The sequence below is a fragment of the Phyllostomus hastatus genome, unplaced genomic scaffold (genome assembly GCF_019186645.2).
Source record: "Phyllostomus hastatus isolate PE091 unplaced genomic scaffold, TTU_PhHast_1.1 phas_contig_148, whole genome shotgun sequence".
Lineage (NCBI taxonomy): Eukaryota > Metazoa > Chordata > Mammalia > Chiroptera > Phyllostomidae > Phyllostomus > Phyllostomus hastatus.
In genome coordinates, this window is record NW_025333607.1 from 13,513,702 (window position 1) to 13,535,647 (window position 21,946).

At 56.3% G+C, this 21,946-nt stretch overlaps 1 protein-coding gene across 1 annotated transcript in view; it reads left to right on the top strand.

Annotated features, from left to right (window-relative positions):
• The first annotated feature begins 264 nt into the window (after positions 1-264).
• Positions 265-21,946, top strand: part of CAPN8 (calpain 8) — a 44,589-nt gene continuing 22,907 nt past the window's right edge. Inside the window, exons 1-8 of the mRNA XM_045860619.1 lie at positions 265-647; positions 2,627-2,696; positions 15,356-15,474; positions 15,978-16,111; positions 16,792-16,960; positions 17,967-18,050; positions 19,589-19,674; positions 21,370-21,444. Of these exons, the coding sequence (XP_045716575.1) occupies positions 411-647; positions 2,627-2,696; positions 15,356-15,474; positions 15,978-16,111; positions 16,792-16,960; positions 17,967-18,050; positions 19,589-19,674; positions 21,370-21,444 (974 nt within the window). The 5' untranslated portion in view covers positions 265-410. The remainder of the gene's footprint in view (positions 648-2,626; positions 2,697-15,355; positions 15,475-15,977; positions 16,112-16,791; positions 16,961-17,966; positions 18,051-19,588; positions 19,675-21,369; positions 21,445-21,946) is intronic.

Sequence of the window (21,946 nt, forward strand, 5' to 3'; positions counted from 1 at the left end):
CGGTGAATCCTCGCCTCGCCCTGTAGGCGGTTGGTTTCTCAGCCCTCGGGCCCAAGGGGAGGCAGGCAGGTCTTGCAGGGGTGGAGGTGGGGGGCAGCTGAGATCCTAATGAATTTCTGAGGTTGATGGCCTGGGAGGGAACCTGGAAGTCTCCCCGCCTCCAAATCGCCTGCTGAAAGGCAGGCAGGGAAGGCGGGGCCGGTTCGTTCGCACCTTGGGTACATATTTGCTCCTGGCCCTGACTCACTTCCCTGTGGAGCAGGGCCTCAGGTGAAGAGTTTACCGGCTCCACCTGCCCTCCACCCTGCCTTATAGCTCCCCTCCCAGCGGGGCCCATACCCCACAACCCTGGGGTTCGGAGAGCAACAAGCAACCCTGCCCTCCCGTCCTCTCCACGGGCACCCACGGCCATGGCAGCCCCGGCGGCCCGCGTCTCCAAGCAGCGGGCGGCCGCCGAAGGCCTGGGCTCCAACCAGAACGCCGTGAAGTACCTGGGCCAGGACTTCGAGACCCTCAGGCAGCAGTGCTTGGACTCGGGGGTCCTGTTTAAGGACCCAGAGTTCCCTGCCTGCCCGTCAGCCTTGGGCTACAAGGACCTTGGACCCTGCTCCCCCCAAATTCAAGGCATTGTCTGGAAGCGGCCCCCGGTAAGGAGACAACCTCGTTGTCCAGTGTTAGGACAGGATGGAGGGCCCTCGCTTGTGGCCGGAAGAAGTTGAGGGGGAAGGCGTGGCTCTGGGCCCTAAATTCCTGGACCCCGTGTTTCGGAACACCTCTGTCCCATTACAAATCTCTTCCGGAGGCACTGAGGTTGGAGGGAAGAGAATGCATGGGCTTTGGGACCAGGCCAGTTCGATTTGAATCCTGGCTCTGCCCCGGTGGTCTTGGTCAGCTCGCCTCTGCGGGCCTCAGTTTTCTCATCTGTGAAAGGGTGCCACTGGCACCTTATTTCTCAGGGTTGATATGAGGCCTGGAGATAAAGCTCAGAGCACAGTGCCTGGCCGCATCAGGCACGGATGGCATGGTGGTGTGTGTACAGGCCCCTGGGCCAGCGCACACGGAGCCAGTCGATGCTCAGTGTAAATGGCGACATCGACGCAGAAAGGTGCAGGGTTGCTTAAGGTCATGAAATGTGTCATTGTCCCACCTGGGCTGGTGAGTGGCAGCGGGTGGAGCTGTGGGTCTTTGAACACAGACGGAACTCAGGGGCTCTTGGATGCGGTCACTGGTCCCGCCCCAAACTCAAGGGCAAAGAGTGGAGAGCCATCCTCCCAAAACCTACGTCCATGACCTACCACCAGGGGGTCCCCATCAAGTGACTGAGGCTCAGGGACAGGATCTCCCTCCGCAGCTCGGCGATGAGGGTGGAGGTGACCTGCTCAGCGCTGGGCTGAGTCTGTGGCCACCTCCCTGGCGATGACGGAGGAGGCGGTGGCAGCCCCGGGTCTCCTGAATGTGCACAGCCCGAGCTCCCGAAACGCCCTGCGTGGGCTGTCAGTTCCGGTCTGATGCCCCTGGGGGGCGTGCTTCCAAGTTGCCATTGTCACCGAGAATATGCAGTTGAAGTCACCCCCTGCCTTGGACTCCTGCTGATGCCCGTTTCCCCTGAACCCATTCCTCAGAGGGGGACAAGCAAGGCTCGAGCAACGTGCGCGGTGACCCTGCCCGAGTCACAGTCCCCGTCACCGCTGCAGAGACCAGGTTGTTACTCAAAAGGACAAAAATGGTGCCCCGAGTGTGGGCAGGTGGGGGAGGGGACCTGCCAGCCTCTTTCAAACCTCTGTGCCTGCCAGACTATTACTTTGTATCTCTGGTCTGAGCGGCCACAAAGTCTAGCCACACAGAGGAGACCCTTGGGGAATGTTCTCAGGCGCAAGGCTGCGATGCCGTCTCCTGAGGCGGCAGGACGCTGGGTGGCCCCCGAGAGATTCACGACCTTAGTCACCGCGGTTTTTTCCTGGGGGGAGGGGGTGCGTGTTGACTTATGCTAAAAATAACACGTGGTAAAATGGACCTCCCATCGACTTACAATCCTCTTAGTGCCGTTCTGGCTGTAACCCCTGACACGCACGTTTCTGGCCTTTGCAAACTGCTCTGTCTTCCACATGGAACCTGGAATTTTAGCAGAACTTGGTAGACTTACGGGACGTGAGTCTTAACGAGCTGATGTCACACGATCGGCGTGACGTGGGTCGCTGACTGTGCAGCTCCAGGGAGCGGTTTGGGGAGTGTCAGCCCGTCCCATCGTTAGGAGTTGCGGCCACGGGGTGGGTGATGTCCCCAGGAGAGAATGCTTAGGGCAGGCCGTGGCTGGATGGAGCGGGATCGCCACAGGGGGCTGAGGACCCGGCCAGGGGTCCCCTGACCCTTAGGGGTGAACCGAGGGGAGGAGCCCTCGGAGGGGACTGAGAAGGGGCCTCTGGAGTGGCGAGGAGAAAGTCAAGGGCGCGTGAGGCTGCAGGAGTGGCGGGAGGAGAGCCTTCAGCAGTAACTCGAAGGGCACACGCTCGGTGAGCCCCGCGGCTGCTTTGGGCTCTGACTTCGGTGACCCTAACACGGTCTTCACCCCCGTGGCCACCACCCCTGGATCTCTCACGACTTGCATTTTGTCCCAAATTGCTTCCAGGAGTTGTGCCCCAGCCCCCGGTTTATCGTTGGTGGAGCCACACGCACAGACATCTGTCAGGGCGGTCTCGGTGAGTAAGCGGGGGTGGTCCTGCGTGTCCGGGGGCGGGGCGGCGTGTGCGTGTGATGAGTGACCTCGGATGAAGCTGTCGGACTGGACCGACGGTAGTCACCTTTAAATGGCCGTAATTTTCCCTGGGAAATGGCCATGTCTGTGCAATTAGCAGTCCTAATGGACGCTCTTATAATTACTAAGAAAACAAGGATCCTATCTTTCTAGCCAAGCTATTTTTTCACAGGCCCCGGCTTTTAGGATTAAGAAGACCCTCCCCTCCCCAAATCTCATGTTCCCTCCCATCAGGGGCCGCTAAGCTTTGGAAGTAATGTATATTGTTTGGTAATTTCTAACCTCAAGTCAGATGCTCTGGACCCCCTAACCAAGCCTCACTGTCCAGCTGGGCGGCAGTGACATTTTAGGGGACAGTGTGGCTCTGAGTGCCATCCAGTGGCAGCTGCACAATGTGAAACTGGAATGAGAGCCGCGAGGGGATGAGCGCCATGCCTGGTGCTCGCTCCCCAGTGGAGCGGACACAGCCTCAGCATCCGCAGGACCCACTGGCCTTTCTGTCTCACGAGGTCCCCGCTCCGTGTCCCGGCCGGGAAGGCCCGATTTCAACCCGCTGGAGACCTTTCTGATTCCGGAAACTCACAGGGCGCTTCGCCTTAAATGCCTCCAATGTCTCTCTTTGAAAAAGCACAGTGAACAGCCCCGCAGCCAGAGCTCCTGGAGGGCGAGGATGAAGCAGTGAGAGCGATTCAGGGCGCCCCGCCCCCCGCAAACGTGTGCCCCGCCCCCCAAAACCTCGGCCTTTGCGTCGGGGCTCACAGGGGCCACCCAGCCGACCTTCCCGTCCCGGGTGCCTGGCGAGCCTTTCTCTCCCGCCGAACGCTCCGCCTCGTTCCGCGTGTGTCTCACGGAAGCACAACTTCCCATCCGCGCCCCTAACAGCGCCTCATTAGCCGTGTTTTCAGTTTGGAAAAGGTATTTAATGAGTGCCTTTGAATTGATCGCTTGGCTAGGGCCTCCTCTGAATAGTATGAAGCGAGGAGAAAGGAGGGTTTCTGAAAAGAGGCCGGAGCGTTGCCATGGTGAGCACGTGCGGCTGATGGCCTGGGCGCGTGGCCGCCGGTGGCTGGGAGGGCGGGAGACAGCCCGGACCAGCCTGCAGAATCCACCCCCCCCCCGCCAGCCTGGGGGCCGGGCCCTGGGGGCCGCCCTGGGCGAGCCGAGCCGCGGAGGTGGCAGGTTTTTTGGTTCTTGCTGTTTTTAATCAGGATCATGGGGACCTCTGTTTAAGTGTATCCATTTATTAGTTTTAATTTTCCATGACGGTGGGCAGTCGCCGTTGTGTTAGTTTCAGGGGTACAGCGTAGTGGTTAGACATTTACGTAACTTACGAAGTGACCCCCCCCATACGTCTGGCACCCACCTGGCACCGTACCTAGGCATCACAATATTGCTGACCGCGCTCCCCTGTGCTGTGATTTGCGGTGGTGGTTTTCAGTGGGCAGAGCCCAGAGGGGCTGTGGAGTCCGGCTTCCTGCAGGGGCCAGGCCCTCGGGACAGTCCCTAAGGGCCCGTCGACCACCAGGAGCCTGGACAAGCAGAAAGCAGGTGCCCCACTGTGCAGGGTGGGAGCCCATGGCTGAGTCACAGCTGCCTGTGTGGCCGTGAGGTCTGAGCCAGGGCTGGCCCGGAACCGTGGTGGCTTGTGGCGAGATTAGGAGGAGAGGTTTCTCACCGGAGAGCGAGGTGGTGTCACGCGGTACTTGGCGAATCGAGGCGTGCTGTGGATTCATGTTTGTGGGATGCGTGGTTGGCTTTTCACAGCACCGTGCAGTGCAGTGGGGTCTACTCGAGGTTACAAAACATTATTATCATTATTTTTCAACCGTTGATCTATATAATGGAAATGACACTTCTTTTATAGAGCTTTGTGTTACTATTGTATTTTATGATGATTCTGAATCCACGCAGTTGAAAAATTAAATTAACTGGAGGTTCACAGTGAAAATCTACTCCATTGCTCACTGGCCTGCAACCACTCAAATAAATCTTTTCTGTGTTCCTTTATGCAAAGGCAAGCCAATCTAAATAGCATTCTAGTTTATACCCTTTCTTGCGTGGAAGGCAGCATACTATAAACACTGTTCGGCACCTTGCCATTATTTGCTATTATTTCATTTAGGAAAATACTTTGGAGCCTTGGCTGGGTGGGTCAGTTGGTTGAAGCGACGTCCTGTACACCAACAAAACAAAGGTTGTGGGTTTGATCCCCAGTCAGGGCACATACCTAGGTTGCAGGTTCGATCCCTGGTTGGGGGGCACAGGAGAGGCAATCGATCGATGTTTCTCTCTCAAATTGATGCTTCTCTCCTTCCCCCAGCCCTTCATCTCTCTCTAAAATTAAGAAACATAACCTCAGTGAGGTTTAAACAAAAAAGAAAGAAAATATTTTGGAGATCTTCTCATCTCAGTGGATGAGAGCTTTGTTCTTTTGTAACCATGCAGAGTCCCATGTTTCATTGCGACTGATGGACCACAACTGACTTGTCCAGTCTCCTGATGGATGCTGGCATTATTTTCTCTTTTGTAAAAAGTGTCATGGAGGCCCTGGCTGGTGTAGCTCAGTGGATTGAGCATGGGCTGAGAACCAAAAGGTTGCTAGTTCAATTCCCAGTCAGGGCACATGCCTGGGTTGCAGGCCAGGTCCCCAGTAGGGGCACATGAGAGGCAACCACACATCAATATTTCTCTCCTTCCCTTCCCCTCTCTCTAAAAATAAAAATAAATAAAATCTTCTTAAAACAAAGTATTGTGGAGGACGTCCTTCTCTCTCCATCCTATCGGGTGTTGGCATGTCTGAGTGTGGCTCCGTGCCCCCCCACAGTGAGCCACGCCTCCGCTGGCTCACCTGCAGGGAAACGCGGAGACAGGTACCGGTGCTGCCGATGGTCGTGAAAAGGCATCGGGACCGGAAACGGCTTTAGGTGTAAAGGGGCCTGAAGGGTGTCGCTCTGCAACCTTGGATGACTGCGGTCTCTGAGAAGAGGGATTTCGACACTAGCTGCTTGCAGGAAGAAGGAGCGGATTTTCTCCTTTAACAAGGGAGGAACAGAGACTTCCAGCCCCTGGACAGGAATGGGAGGGCTTTCTGAATTACAAACGCTGCAGTGGTTGCCCAAACTCTCCATCTGGTGGTGGCGTACTTTCCACGCTGAGCAGGATCAGCAGCGGGATGAGCTTTCCTTTGAAGGGTTTGGTGAGGGTTGGGGTTTCTCGCTCTTTATCCAGCCTTCCCAGCCTGTTTTTCCCTTTCATCTTTTTTTTTAAAGATTTTATTTATTTATTTTTAGAGAGAGGGGAAGGGAGGGAGAAAGAGAGGGAGAGAAACATCAATGTGTGGTTGTCTCTCACAAGCCTCCCCACTGGGGACTTGGCCCGCAACCCAGGCATGTGCCCTGACTGGGAATCGAACCAGCGACCCTCCGGTTTGCAGGCCGGCACTCAGTCCACTGAGCCACACTGGCCAGGGTTCCCTCCCAGTCTTATTATATCTGTGTGTGTTCTGTGCTCCTGTGTGCTGGTCCCTTCCACGCTCCTTTCTGCCTTGATCTGATTTTTCCCTTCACCTCTGTAGGCTTGGTGTCATTCTCATCTTCGCTGTCTTTATTGAACAGAGTGTTCTATCCCGAGCTCTCGTCTTGGAAAGGGAACGACTGGCCCATTTCCCATGTCTCTAAAGGCAAAGAACCAACAGCGATGACAAATTCAGGTGGCGTCTGTGACACAGCCCTCATGGTTATTTTTCTCTGTGAGTCAGCGGTGCCCGCCGGGAGGGCCCTGCCCTTCTAGAACAGGGGTCAGGCACACCCGCTCTGAGCAGTGGGGACTGGGGTCAGCCTCCTTCAAAGCACTCTTTGAGAACCTTTTGATCTGTAGCCTCCTTCAAGGACTGTTGTGAATTCAATCAAATCACTAGGGCTGAATGGTTACATTTAATGAGCAATCAGGGGAAGCCTCAGTGAACTTAAAGGGCCAAACCCACTGTTTGATTCTGGAAAGCACAGAGCCAGACCTCCAGGAAGCAGAAAAACTGCAGGCAACAGTTTCTTGCTGCCCAGTCCTATGTAACATCAAACATGTTTGCTTTTGCTAACAGGGTCTTACCCTACTTGCGAGGGTTCCCCTTCTTTGTGTCACATATTTTCCCTTTATCTTTATTCTTAGTGCTCAGTGCCCTCCGGTTTGATCTCACTATCATCACTGTCCTATCTACTATGAAGAAAGGGCCCAAGACAACCATTTGCACTTTAGTATGAATTTGAGCTGGTGGGTTATGAGCACTGTTTCAAGAAGAGCATGAAAGAGTTCTATTGTTACATCTTTTGTTACACTACCCCTCACTAATTTATTTTTATTTATTGATTTTTAGAGAGGGAGAGTGAGAGAGGCAAATGTTGACTTGTTCTACTTATTTAAGCATTTACTAGTTGATTCTTTTATGTGCCCTAACTGGGGATTGAACCTGCAACTTTGGTGTATTGGGACGATGCTCTACCCAACTGAGCTCTCCGGCCAGGACTAAGCCCTCACTAACGAATTTCCTTTTGGCATGAGTGCAGGTCACAAAGCACAGTAATAGAAATCACAGATTACTTTCCTATCACACCGCCCTTGTTGCAAATATCTCAGAATGCCACGCCCACTGATCACAGCCTCATAATTATGTTGTTTATCAGGCTGTACTCCAAATCTTCTATATGACACTAATAAAGGCACACAAATCTTACTATATTTTTCAAAACATATTTTGATAACTATCTCAATATACTTTTTATAAGCCTATTTGTTATTTTATGCATTTAGAAACATTATTCTGAGATCCGGTCATGACCTCACCGTACTGCCAAAGGCCCCCCACACAGGAATGTTAGGCTCCTTCTGCCAGGGTCTTTGGAGAAATTGTGTGGTCGATATTATTATTATTATTATTGTTATTATTATTATGAACCCCAGCCACACCTGCACTGCCTGCTGGTTGAAACTGCTTTCTCTGTGGCTGCCTGCCCACCAACATGGCCAGGGCCCCCTCTGCCTGAGTTTTGCTTCTTTTCTGCCTCCTTTCGCATCTCTTTGACCTTGGCCTCTGCACAGAGGGTATGCTTCCAGCCCAATGACGCCTGGTTTTCTGTCCACCACACCCCACCGGGCTCCCGGGGTCCCGGGCATTTTTACATCTGAGTTCATGACCTTGTCTTTTAACATGTTTGAGGCTAGGAGGGAGTCCTCACCTTGCCGTGGGCCCTCCATCATCCCGTGTTTAATGTCTGATGCCCTCGCTGGGTGCTCGCTGGGAAGCCTCAGGACTCCAGCTCTGATTTGGGAAAGCCAGACCATTTCTAATCATTTTTGGAGGGGACATTTGACAGCCGGCCCCAGCCCAAACAGAGAAGGACTGCGTTGTACCTCACCAGGTGGATTTCAGCCTCGGCCTGAGAGATGAGAAGCTCAGCCCTCGTCCCCGCATTTCTTTCTCCGTTGGATCGTGTCTTATTTTTGCGTCCAAAGGGCATTAGAACTCCAAACTTGGCCCGCACACCCCTTCCTTGAGACTGGCTCTGAGGTGTTTCCACGTCAGGCCCCGATGTATTCACTTACCCATGTTTTTCCCTCTCCAGGGGACCAATTCCATGTTCACAATCGGCTAAAAAAATTTCCCCTCTACGTAGCGTTCATGGTCTGGTCCTGGTGGGGTGCCTCAGTTGGTTGGAGCATCGTCCCGGGTTTGATTCCTGGTCAGGGCACATGCCTAGGTTGTGGGTTTGATCCCTGGTTGGGGCACATAGGGGAGGCGACTGATCGGTCTCTCTCTCTCTCTCTCTCTCTTCCTATCTCTCTTGATATCAATAGAACATATTCTTGGGCAAAGATAAAAGAAAAATAAAGGTCTGTTTTAACACTAAGGGGGAATAGCAGGAAGTCCAGAAGCAGTTTCACGCCCGAGTCCTTGTCCCTTCAGCAGTGGCTGAAATTGGGTCAGAATTGGCCTGGGGGGCCTCATGGGCCCCTGGGGGGAGCTTGGAAGTCATTTGAATCAGTTCCCTCAGCTGTGCAGTTTTTTGCCCCTCTTCGCCCTGCGGACAACGTAGCGGGGGAAGCAAGGAGGCCTCTGATTCAGAAGAGGACCAGCCAAGAGCCACCCTCGGCCGATCGCGCGCGGTGTTCGAGGGCCTTCAGGCCCAGCGGCCCCTCTGTGCTGTCAGGTCTGCCGGCGGCGTCTGGGTAACCATGGGAACCGGGAAGCGGCGATGTGAGCCGGTCCGTGGGGAACCACCAAAGCGGATTATTTAGTGTGTTTTATTATATACAGTGCAGCTCACAAGGGGTGATTTGGAGGAGATAAATGATGGCTGCCTTAAGGGGTCACACCGCCGTTGCTCAGAAGGTACCAGTGAGATTTGGGGCTAGGAAGGCTCTGCCTCTCAGGAGCACCCCTGCGTCTTTCTCCCCTCCCCCTCTCCTTCCCCCAGGTGCGCCCCTCTGCCTTTCTCTCTGCTGAGCTCGAGGGCCCTCCTTCGGCTTCTGTCGCTTGTTTCCTGAACCTACACGGCCCAGCTGGCTCACTTCTGCTACCCCTACCTCCACCCCTACCTCCACCCCCACCCCTACCTCTACCCTTATCCCTACCTCTTCCCCTACCTCCACCTCCACCCCTACCCCTGCCCCTACCTCTACCCCTACCTCCACCTCCACCTCTACCCCTGCCCCTACCTCTACCCCTACCTCCACCTCCACCCCTACCCCTGCCCCTACCTCTACTCCTACCTCCACCTCCACCTCTACCCCTGCCCCTACCTCCACCTCCACCTCCACCCCTGCCCCTACCTCTACCCCTACCCCTACCTCTACCCCTACCTCCACCCCTACCCCATCCCTACCTCCACCCCTACCTCCACCTCCACCCCTACCCCTACCTCCACCTCCACCCCTACCTCTTCCTCTACCTCTGTAACTTTCTAAATACATTTTCTCTTATAATTTGAATTAAAAAGACACGGGACTAATCTTTGAAACTCTATTGGGGACACTCCTCCTAGGGTGACTCCAATACCACCCCCCCCAGACAATGCCGGGGCTGATGGGCTCTGGGGTCCCGCCTCCGGTACGGTGGTGGCTGGCTCTAAGGCAGCCACCAAAATGAGGGAGCTCTCCCCATGGTAAGGCGTGCTGGAGCCTTTGTTCACAAATACCGGGAGGTGGGCAGCACGTGGCGGCTTCAGGGATGGCATGTGTGTGTGGGGGGGGGGTTGCTTACGCGACGAAAGGGACATGCGGCTCCTCGGACAGACGCATTTGTCAGAACCAGGAGGAATTTTCCACGGCTCATTCATTCATTTTACAGATATTGGTTCAGCGCCTTCTTTGAGCAGACGCGCCCTGCCTCTCCTCTCTGGGCAAACGGGGAGAGAGGAAGGTTCCGGGCAGCGCCAAGAATGTGAGCGAAGGTTCCTCAGCGAGAGCGGGCGGGGCCTCGGGGAGGATGTGCACGGAAGTGTGTGGGCTGGAGCGCAGAGGGAGCGGGGCCCGGGTCTGAGTGGGAAGGGGTCCCGAGGACCCGGATGCTGGGCAGGAATTGTGGACTTTGTCCCTAAGGGCCCCCAGCGCATGGGGAAGTGGGGGCGGGGTGCCAGCAGGGCCAAGTTCAGCCGCACTCGCCGCAGGAAGCACCAGGCTGCAGGCGGCAACACAGAAGCCTCATCCTCCGAGGACACAGCTGGTGTCAGACGGCAGCCGCTGGAAATAAGACAGAGGCTCAAGATGCTCAGCAGTCTCTTTCTCTTTAATTTTAATTTTCTAGTTAAGATTTTATTTATATGTTAGAGAGAGGGGAAGGGCAGGAGAAAGAGAGGGAGAGAAACACCAATGTGCCAGAGAAGCACTGATTGGTTGCCTCTCGCACGCCCCCCGCTGGGGACCTGGCCTGAAAGCCAAGCACTGTGCCCTGACTGGGAATCAAACCTGAGACCTTTGGGCTTGCAGGCCGGCACTCAGCCCACTGAGCCACACCAGCCAGGGCAGCAGTGTCCAGAATAGTTTTGCTAGTGCATGTCTTTGAAAAATGATACAGAAGAGTATGAAAACGATTTTCCCTTAGCTGTCACTGTACTTACGGAATCACTGCAGCTTCGTTCCGAGTCTCAGAATACGCCGTGAGCCACCGGTTGATGTTCTGAGGGGCCTGCGCTTTCCCTGGAAAGGTCACTCGACGGAAGCACATGGCCTCTTCCGATTCCCGTTCGAGGCGGAATCACGAGAATGTTCAGAGACGTCACCCCTTTTCCCGAGGTCCTCTTCCCACCTTCGATGCCCGAACCGTGGCCTTCGGAGTTTTCTCTCCCCTTCCCGGCTCGCCCCTTCTCCCTGGAGCCCGCAGGCCCCTCCGCGTTCTCCTCGGCCTGCAGTAACACCCCGTGTTCTGACCTCCCAGCTGGGCTGCAACGCAGGAAGGGGATTTTTGAACTCAGAGATTTCTTTCTGTAGCAAAGCCCGACTCGGGGTTATTATTTCTTGGTTGGCCTAACACGTTCGCTGGCAGGACAGAGCGATGACTTCATTGTCGAGGCTGGGGTGTGTCTCTGTTTTCGGGGAGCCCTGAGCCTCCTGATGCGGTGGAAGGGGTTCCAGGAGATGGCTGTTGGAGTGGAATAAAAAAATATCAGTTTATTGTTTCAACGAATAGTAAACCCATTGCATATATAACCTAAATAAGGAGGAGGAAGGGACAAAGCTCAGGTGGTTTCCCAACTTCCCATGAGGTCAGTGACCCAGGAGACCCCACCCCGCCCTTAGCTGCCTGGTGGACCACACCTCTAACCCATGACCAGCCCACACTGGAGGGGACTGCGGAGGGGACTTGTCTATCAAGATTATTTCCCAGCTTTTTCGTCTACCTTATTTACCACTCAACTTGGATCCAAAGGCCTCTTGGTTGCTTTAAAAAATATATGTTTATTGATTTTACAGAGAGAGGAAGAGAGAGAGAAACACACACACACACACACACACACACACACACACGGACGAGAGAGAGAGAAATATTGATCAGTTGCTTCTCATTTGTGTCCCAACCGGGGATTGAACCTGCAACCCAGGCATGTGCCCGAGTTGGAAATCGAACTCCTGGCCTTCTGGTACATGGGATGATGCTCCACCCACTGAGCCACACCGGCCAGGGTGCTCTTGGCTGCTTTTGAAAATTAAAACTAGGCTCCCAGATCAGAGCTCTGTCCCCACTGAGAAGAACCCAAGTATATGCCACAGGCTTCAAGGCAGGTCCCCCCAAAACAAGCTCCTGAAATAGTTTAAGCAACAGAATAAATGTTTATTTTCCCAAGAGGACTCTTTGAAGGGGAACACACTCATTTGGACGCGTTCCTTGGAAAAAGCATATTTGTCACGACAATCCATTTGCACCTCATACAGCCACAGGCAGGAATCCAAGGCCTGAGTCCCCGCCGCATCTCCTTGGCGCTCGCTCGGCGCTCACCGCGAGAGCCATGTGGGCCCTGTGACATGTCAGGACAGAGGCAGATGAAGAGAAAATTAAACTCTCTTCCAGCTGGGCAGCTCTATTTGATATCAGCAGCGGAGGGACATTTGGTGTGCGTGCCTTGAATTGTAATGTGTGAGGCGTGCTCCCCGTAGGGTGTCGGAGGCAGCGCAGGCTGAGAGCAAGAGCGCCCTGGCCAGGAGAGAGGCAGGCTGCGCCCGGTCAGGAGGGCCGGGTGCCACTCTGATCTCTGTGGGGGGCCGCCTGCTCAGGGAAGGTTACCGAGCAGTGGCCCTGTCCCCTCCCCAGGGGCCTGTGACTCTGCCTTTCTTGCCTTGTCACCTCCCTCTGCCCAGAGCCTTGGAGACAAAGGCCCCGCATGGTGGCAGGGACGGAACCTGTCAGGTTCATGCACACCCCGGCTGGCCTCCACTTCCCTGCTCAGCAGCGAGATGCAGGTGCAAACATGTGGCAGGCGCTGCTGGGAGCCTGCACAGGAACAACACAGGGCCCGCTGATGCATCGGATCGGTTGCTTATTTGTTTTCACTCATCAGACATTCATGGAGCCCCTACTGTGTACGGGGCAGCCAGCTGCTGAGGATGCTGGGATGACAGGACCCACAGCTTTGCCTGCAGGAAGAGGTCAGGGAGGAGTCAGGGAGAGAGGCGGCCGTGCCCAAGGCTCAGGCAGGAGCTGGGGGCTGGGAGAAGGGAGCGTCTGGGGCGCCCCGCAGGTCAGGGACAGGGTCAGCAAAGCTCTGCCAAGCATCTGATGCATAAACAGAGTTTGGAATCCAATCTGGTGGACGACCATGAACTGAGGCCCTTGTGGTCAGTGCACAGAGAAGCAAAGCTAAGGTCTTCAGGAAACACAAAGAAGAGGAGACCCGTAGCTGGAGAGCAGAGAGGGGAGGCACCAGGAAGGCTTCGTGGAGCAGCGGGGGGCTTGAGCAGCTGGCGTTCGCCAGCGGAGGGAACAAGGGGGCAAGTGGAAGAGGCCAGGGCGTGCTTCGTGCGTGCCGGGGGTTGGATGGGGTCGGCTTTGCGGGAGGAGCGTAGTGGGAGAGAGGCTGGAGCGGTGGGTGGAGTCAGGCCGTGAGGGGTCTTCCCGTCCCGTTCGTTTTCCTGCCGTTAGGAAGCAGCAGTGGCGGAGTGGGAGGTGCTGAGCAGAGGCACACTGTGATCGCGGGTGCTCATGGGAGGAAGGCCAGAGGAGAGGAGGGCGTTCTGCTGTTTCAGTTCCTCGTTGGAAGTTGCGTTTTAATGGCACGCTGCCCTCCCTCGAGTCTTCTTTCCTGAGAAGCAGCAGCACCTGTGACTGCCTGTACAACCCCACGTGTCCCAGCTGCCAGGTCTGGTCTCACCTGGGACCTGTGGCCATCGGGAGGGTGGCGTTTGTCAGTGAGGTGGGGCCTGGGGGAGAGGGGATGGGGAGGGGGTTGCCGTCTGGACTGTGTGTGTATGAGAGAGAGAGAGAGAGAGAGAGAGAGAGAGAGAGAGAGAGAGAATGAATGTATGAGTTTGTTCGGGAAAGGAATTAATTTGTGGCCAAATCGTGAACCTCTTTGTTGAGAGAAGGGCAGAGAGGGTAAGGGGCTGTCCAAGATGCAAGATGACGCGGTGATGGAGCCGTTCTGAGCAGGTGACAGACCCCCCCAGGTGGGGTTCCGGCCACACTTCACTTGCTGCCTGCCCGCAACCTGCGTGTTCACAGCCTGGGTCAGGTACGCAACTCGCTGGCCACAGTGTCGAAGGAAAATAGGGAGCTAGGCAAGTCCGTGGAGCACCTCCGAAAGGTGGGAGGGGCTTCCACCTGAAGATCGGTTGAAAGAGTCACATGATTTTATAGGAAAACGTGACAGCGGAGACACGCGGGTGGGATGTTGGAGCCACTTGGACAGAGTGAGCGGGAGGAACTTGCTCCCCAAGCCCCGACTCCCAGAGGGAGAGCCCTGTGGGGGGGGCTGGGAGGAGGCCGCCGTCAGGCCGGTGGGAGGAAGTGCAGTGAGTGGCACTCCTGCGGACGTGGGGGCCTCAGCGGCGGCGTAGAATCGGCGTGGAGGTGGGGGTGAGAATCGCCGACATCAGTTCCAGGGCGACAGGCCTGTCGTGGGATGTGAGGGTGAGGGAGGGGTGTCTGGGTCCACACCAGGAGGGGCGAGGACGCCTCCCACGGAAGCCCCACTCAGTGGCACGGGCCTGGGAGGCCCCGCCTTGCACAGAAAGGGGGATTCTGTTTTCTTCTGCGTTTACTTGCATCTCTGAAGTGACCATTATTTAACCCTAGATTTTTTTTTAATCCTCGCTCAGGGATGTGCTTATTGATTTTCGAGAGAGGGGAAGGGAGGGAGAGAGAGAGGGAGAGAAACATCGATCAGTTGCCTCCTGTACGCACTCTGACCGAGAACTGAACCCACAACCTGGGCATGTGCCTTGACCAGGAATCGAACCCACGACCTTTTGGCTTACAGGATGACATTCCAACCAACTGAGACACACAGCCAGGGCCAAACCTTAGACTTTTTAACCTCTTGATTTTTACTCCTCCCGCCTCCCAGTATGCCGATGTCTGCTAATTGGTCTCTCCAGACTGGGCTAAGCGATGAGGCTGCCGGGGTGCACTCTGAACCCCAAAGGGCAGTCCTGTAAACAGACACAGAGAGCCAGCTTTCTCTCATTGAACATCACGCGGGGCCAGGAACACGCACACACATGCACACACATGCACACGCACAGGCTCACCGCCACACATCCTGGGCTGGCAGGTGGATTCCATGTTCCCCCAACCCAATGTTTTATCGGAGTTGCTAATTAGGAACCAAAAAGACTGATACGATTTTTTTTTCTTTCCACTTTTCCCCACTGGTGGAACACTTTGGAGCTTTGATGTGGTCAGCATACAGGAGGTTGTTAGAGGGAGGACCTGAGACATTTCTATCCGAGTACATGACTTCCAGTGAGGCAGCAGGAGCTGGCTCCTGCCCGTGACCTCGAGACAGGGGAGGAAGAGAGAGTCTGACTCTCTGACTTAGATGGGAGTGGTGTCAGGGTCGCAGAAAGCGGGGACCCTGCGGGCCTGGCCTGACCAGCGTGTGACCCTATGACCCTGGGCAGGAGACTGCTGGCTTCTGGCGGCCATCGCCTCCTTGACCTTGAACGAGGAGCTGCTTTACCGGGTGGTGCCCAGGGACCAGAACTTCCAGCAGAACTACGCAGGGATCTTTCATTTTCAGGTACCGTGCCCCGGGCCCCCCTGAAATCTACTGAATCAGAAGCTCCGGTGGGGCTGGGGCTGTGGCCTGTGATCTAACGGTCCCTCCAGATAGTTTTGGAGCACACTGGGGTTCGAGAACCGCTGCTTGAATGTGTCCATCCGATCACCCACACATCCACCCCCTGCCACCAACCCCAGGCCTCAGGGCCCTGAGAAAAGAGCTTGGGAGTGAGTGTCAGAGATTGGGGGCCCGAGTCACACCCTGTCACCGCCGCGTGGTGCCAGGCCGGTTTTCTTACCCACAACCCCAGACACTGGACTCGATGCTTCCTTATTGCTTCGGTGTCTCCCCTGTGCTCGGATAAGTAGGACCCAAATCCTGCTCTTGAGGAGCTTGGAATTCACTGACGGCCCAAGGCTCGTACACTGATCCCCACGGAGGCTCCTCCTGGGCCCCCCTGGAGAGACGCACCCCGCCCGCCAGCTTAGCCCCTCGCGCCGCTCTCTGTCTGCCCTCCGTAGTTCTGGCAGTACGGCGAGTGGGTGGACGTGGTGGTGGACGACCGGCTGCCCACCAAGGACGGGCAGCTGCTCTTCCTGCACTCGGAAGAAGGCAGCGAGTTCTGGAGCGCCCTGCTGGAGAAAGCCTACGCCAAGTAAGCAGGTCGGGGCGGCCAGGGGCTGGGAGACCCACTGTCTTCTCGGAGGATCTCACCCGCCCCCGCCTCCCAAACTCGGGGTGTCATGCCTAAGACCCTCCCAGCACCTGGACCCCGTGTGCTGTGTCCCTCAGTAACTAGAGAAACAGAAAATCGGCCGGGGGTTTGAGGGCCCAGCTCCGTCCCACGGGAGTGGGTGAACGGGGGCGAGCCCTGCTGGCCCTCCGTCCGAGCGTCCTGGTGCTTCTCACTGGCACCCAGTGGTCAGAGCTTTCTCTGGGGCTCTTCCAATGAGCTTCATGCTGGCACCCCTTCCCTAGCGCGTACTCCTACAGCAGGTCCCACGGGGTGCCTCTCAGTCTTGAGGGAAGGCCCCCCTCATTCCTATTCATGCCCCACCCAACACTCAGAGACCCAAGAAGTCAGGGTCAGCTCTGGAAAGGTTGCATTTAGCTTTTCCTAGGAGTGGGTGGCCTGGTGGGAGGTGGTCTGAGATTCATTCCTGGCAAAGTGCTGGGTCGGCCACGTGCAGCTGGGGCCGCGGCAACATGGGCAAAGGCTTCTCTTTTGCCTTCCAGACGACACCGTGTCCTAGCACGGTCCCTGCCCCGACCCAGAGGTCCCCTCCCTGGGGTAGCTAACGGCTGTGGGTGGCGCCTTTTTCTCTTTTGCAACAGGCTCAACGGCTCTTACGAGGCTCTCGCTGGGGGGTCCACCGTGGAGGGGTTTGAGGATTTCACGGGGGGCATCTCCGAGTTCTTCGACCTGAAGAAGCCGCCGGCCAGCCTGTACCAGATTGTCCGGAAGGCGCTCCGCAGGGGCTCTCTGCTGGCCTGCTCCATCGACGTAAGCCAACGGCTTCTCTGCTCCCTCCCTTGTGTGGTGGGGGGGGGGGGCAGACGGGGGTGAGGGGAGAGGCCCCGGGAGGTGCTGGGCCAGAGCAGAGCCTGGGGCTTAATGGGCAAGTCTGGGACATATCGGTCCCTAGCACGTGGGAGCCGGTGAATATCTAATCAGTGGGTAGGAACGGGGGTTGGCCTCGTGGGAGGAGCCCCAAGCTCTCCGGACGGAGCCCCTTTGATTCTGTGGAAATCTCCTGAAGGATGTAGCCTTGATCCCTGCATCCTGGCCTGACCTGCACTGTGCCTTCTTACGAAGCAGTTTTGGGATTTTGGAAAACAGATACGGACTCTGCAGAAGCACGAGGTTCTGAAACCAGGGGCCGAGCCCCGTCCAGGGGGTTGGCAGAGGGGAGTCCCACGGTGGCGTGGACGCCAGAGCCTGGACACCACCAGGCCTGTGGCCTTTTGTCACCAGCTCTTTCTCTCTCTCCTGCCCTTCCCTGGGGACCTCCGGCATGCGAATGTGGTGTCTCTATGAAGATCCTAGCGGGAGACGTGTGTGTTTGGTGGGGGAGCGACTGGGGACATGGGGGAGGGGCAGGCCGTGAAGCAGGAATGGTGCGGGGCAAACTCGGTCCCTGAACGCGGCGGAGGACCAGAACTTGTCCTGGGCAGTCGTCATGGAGAATCCGTCTTCTTCAGGCAGCATGAGGTCCCTCTCGGAGGATAAATAAATGACTCCCCAGTGTCCCGTGACATTTGAAAGCCTGGTAATCATACTCCAGGCCTGGCAAGCACGCAGCACCCTGCCTGGATCTGCAGGCCTGATGGTGGTGAGGGGCCGGCTGGGGAGGCTCCCTGTGGGCACCTGCGGCTCACGGCCACCCCTGCACCCCCAGCCCCACACAGAGGCCCCCGGGACTGCGTGCTGTGTCCTTGGGAGGCGTTTTAGGACCAGCCCCAACAAGGTCAGGGGCGGCCACCCTGAGTGAACTGTATTCTCAACCCAGGTCTCCAGCGCGGCCGAAACAGAAGCTCTCACCAGCCAGAAGCTGGTCAAGGGTCACGCGTACTCCGTCACCGGAGTCGAGGAGGTAAAGTCGGGCGGGGGGAGTGCAAGGGTAATGCGCCGTGACGTGAGCACAAGTCTAGGGCAACCCCGAGAGGGGGGCTCACCCCGCAGGAAACTCTGGGGAAACTCTGGGGAAACTCTCTCTCCGGCTGCACTGAGCCCCGGACACCACACCTGTGCGGTCAGCTCTTGCTTGGTTCTAGGGCCCCCCTGACTCCCACCCATTCAGATGTGGGCAGTGTGGCCTCAAATGCAGGGTCTCCTCCGGGGCGTGGCCAGGAGGAGGAAGAAGGCTCTGGAAGAAAGGTGTAGACATCGTCAGTCAGATTCTCATTTCACAGGTCGAACAGTGGAATCCCATAGGTTCTCCAAAGAGAAAAGGTACCTCCCCCGTCAGGGTGGGGCGTGCTAAGGGGATGGACGAAATGCAGACACCCGGCACCCTCCAGCCCAGGGGGAGAGAGAGTGTGGGCTGCGGCGACTTCCATTATTTCCATTACTATATTATTTACGTACTAAATAACTTTCATTATTTTCATTTATTATATGCAACAACTGAGACATTAATTTTGCTTTGGGTTTCCCAATGGCCAAGGCAGAAAGGGAAATGAGGGGGTGTCTCGGGTCTTGTTATTTATTAAAATGGTAGAGGTATTCATTCCATGTGCTTGTGTTTTGTGAATACGTTCTTTAATCAAGTCAGTTCCCAAAGATGAGGAGGTGCCAACATCGGACTAGGACGGAAAATAACAAAGGGAAGTGAGACACTGAAGACCCCACCACTCATGGCATTTCTGGGGGGCTCACAGGGACTGTTGGGTAGTGAGTAGGAGAGGGTGGTGCGTGTGGATTCGTGAGCGTGGGCTTTGGAGGCCTGGGTGCCCACCCTCCCTTTACCTCCTGTCACTAACTAATCGTGGGTCATTTGACCTCTCCGAGACTCAGATTTTTGAGTGGTAACGTAAAGGTAATGACAGACCCAGCTCACAGGATTGTCCGGAGGTTTAAATGAGGAAATAACGCATTTTAATGTATTATTTTAGAGAAAGAGGAAGGGAGAGAAAGAGAGAGTGAGAGAAACCATCTATTTGTTGTCCCACTCACATATGCATTCATTGGCTGATTCTTGTATGTGCCCTGACTGGGGATCGAACCTGCAGCCTTGGCGTATCAAGACAATGCTCTAACCAACTGAGCTACCCAACCAGGGCCTTGGGAATACGTCTTTGAAGTACTTAGCCCCATGCCTAGCCCGTAGTTGATGCTCCATGAATGCTAACTGCGGTGCTGTTAGTATTTTCTGGGAAGGCATTGATCATCATTAGGTCTGATATATTAACACCCGAGTCCGCTATCAAATGTGAACCCACCTCAAAGCGGACCTAAACTCGTTTTTGTGTTGAATTCACTGTTCACCCAACCAAATTGTGGCCAGTAGAGCAGTTGGCCAAGGCCTGGCAACACATCTGAAAAGCAAATAAAAGTGTGGCCACTTGGGGACGCCTGACAAATGGCACGTGAATCCGGGAGCAGACGTGAACCTGTGTGCGCGCCTCGCAGGTGGATTTCCGTGGCCGCCCGGAGAAGCTGGTCAGACTCAGGAACCCGTGGGGCGAAGTGGAGTGGACGGGAGCCTGGAGTGACAAGTAGGTGCTGTCCTCTGTCCCCCAGCGCGGGCCTCCGGGGGCGGGAGGGCGTCCCGCAGACACGCGGTCCCGAGGACAGGGACGGTAGGGTGAGTTCGGGCGCACTTCCCGTCCTCAAGTCGCACGGCCTGTTCAGAAAAGGGCGGTTCGTGGTTCCAGGTCTGGGACAAGCGAAACAAAACCCACTTAGCCGGAGCCTTGGACTCTGGGTCTCTGCTTGGCATTTGCAAGTTTTTGGCGGCTCCCTCGGACCGGGCCCTGGGCTGCCCTGTCTGTCTGTTCTCTGCCCGCCACACCGCGGCAGTCCAAAGGTGGGATCGATCTGTCACAGTTGGATTCTTCCCGCTCCGCCAGCCCTGGTCTGTCCGACAAAGGCCAGCCCCCTCGGCGCCAACAGGAAACGGCCACTTAGAAAGTGGGACTCTGTCCTGGGAGCCAACTGGCCACAGCGGGCAGTGACGAATGCCAACACTGATCTTTCTCAGCCAAGTTGTGAGTGACTGGAGGGGCTCCTCCTGGGCAGGCCTCTCCGCTGGGGAGAGGAGGTCCGTGCAAGGTGGGGACCGCACCCCAAGGCCTCCCGTGGTGCCCCAGGACTGCTGTGCCCTGGAATCGAGGGTCGCTGAGGGTGTTGGACACATGGGACGATTTCCTCCTTGTCACCACTGCTGGCACAGGGGTGGCAGGTTGTCACCGGGAAAGGAAATAGTATTCACCAGTGTCATGGACGAAGAGCCATCAGAAATGGGAATGGCCATAATAATAGCCCCTCCCAACGCATCCTAAAACCGTGCCTGTACCCCACGTGTGGCCCTTAAAACTGTGATGCTGGCAGGGCTCTGAAGGGAGTTTTGTTACATGTAGTCGCACGTCGTTAACGGCTCAAAGCCGTCAGACTTCCGTGAAGGAACGTGAGTCTGTGGGGCCCAGCATCGACCTCCTGTATTTAAAGGGCGTTCATGCAGCCACCTGAGATTGATCAAAACCCCACCCCCCCCGATTCTGCCAGATGAAAGCATCCGGGAAAGAGATGTTTTTAAAAGATGGATCTTGACACTGCTCTGTTATTCAGACATCACCTGCACTTTTCGGGTGATGGCCAGGGAGCTGGAGATGGCATTTGAGCAGAGTTGAGGGCATTGCCACGGAAAGGCCACCAGCAGGCGGCCTCTGCAGGTGACATCACTTCAGGGAAATTGCCACACAACCGGGCCTGGCTGTCCTTCGTGCAGGCTCAGGGAGCGGGCCGTGGCCCTGGGCCCAGAGGCCGCCAGACCCTCAGACAAGCCTGAGTGAGACTCACTGATCAGCGTGGGTGGCCGTGCCTTCTGTGACAGGCATTCCCAGGTCCCGTCTCTCCACGGTCCTGTGTCTGTGCTCGGCGGCCTGGGCTTCCTAATGAGAAATGTAAACCTTGTCCAGAGAGTGAAATTCGGGCAAGCCCACAGCACCATGTTCCTGCCACAGGCCTGGGGTCACCCTGCTAGTGGCCACCGTGTTCCTGTCCCCAGCCTGTGTCCCTTCCACACACTGTCTGTCCTGCCTTTTCTCCAGGCCTTTTTTTTTTTTTAATTCCATCTCCGGCCTTTCCGGGGACATGTAGCTGCAGTGAACAGTTTGCTTTGCAACAAACCCCTCAGGAGTGGCCTCTGCTTCATTTAAACATGTAAAAAATTCATTTAATTTCCCCCCCAGCGCCCCAGAGTGGAGTTACATAGACCCCAGGCAGAAGGAGGAGCTGGACAAGAAGGCCGAGGATGGGGAGTTTTGGTGAGTGCGTCGTGTGCCGGAGAGCTGGGCCGCAGCTGCGGCTCGCTCCCTGCCCGCACGCCGGGCAGCGCATCTCTGGGTGTTCCGGAAACCCGGCGCGGTGCCCGGCCAGGGGGCTCCCACTCTCCTCCCCTTTGCCCCGGCGTGGTTCCGCCACCCCCCCGCCAGGATGCCCAGAGCATCGGCAGCACGAGATCCGGGCCCGCACTGTGCGTTAGCTCTCACCCATCTTCCCCACCTTCCGCAGCTTTCCCATGAAATAAGAGCAATCCCTGCACATCTTTGATCTGAGACGCAGCTCACCATCTATCTACAGAGGGTGACTTCCTTTGCGGGTGGGCTAAGCGGGGCCATGAGGACACCCTGTGACGACTGTGACGTGGCTGAGAGGCCTCTCTCTGCTGGACGCCCGTCAGAATGAGATCGGAGGAACCCCCTACGGGCTTAGACGGAGCCCCCGCCCTGGAGGCAGGGGCTGTGTTCGGATCGCCTCCTGGGGTCT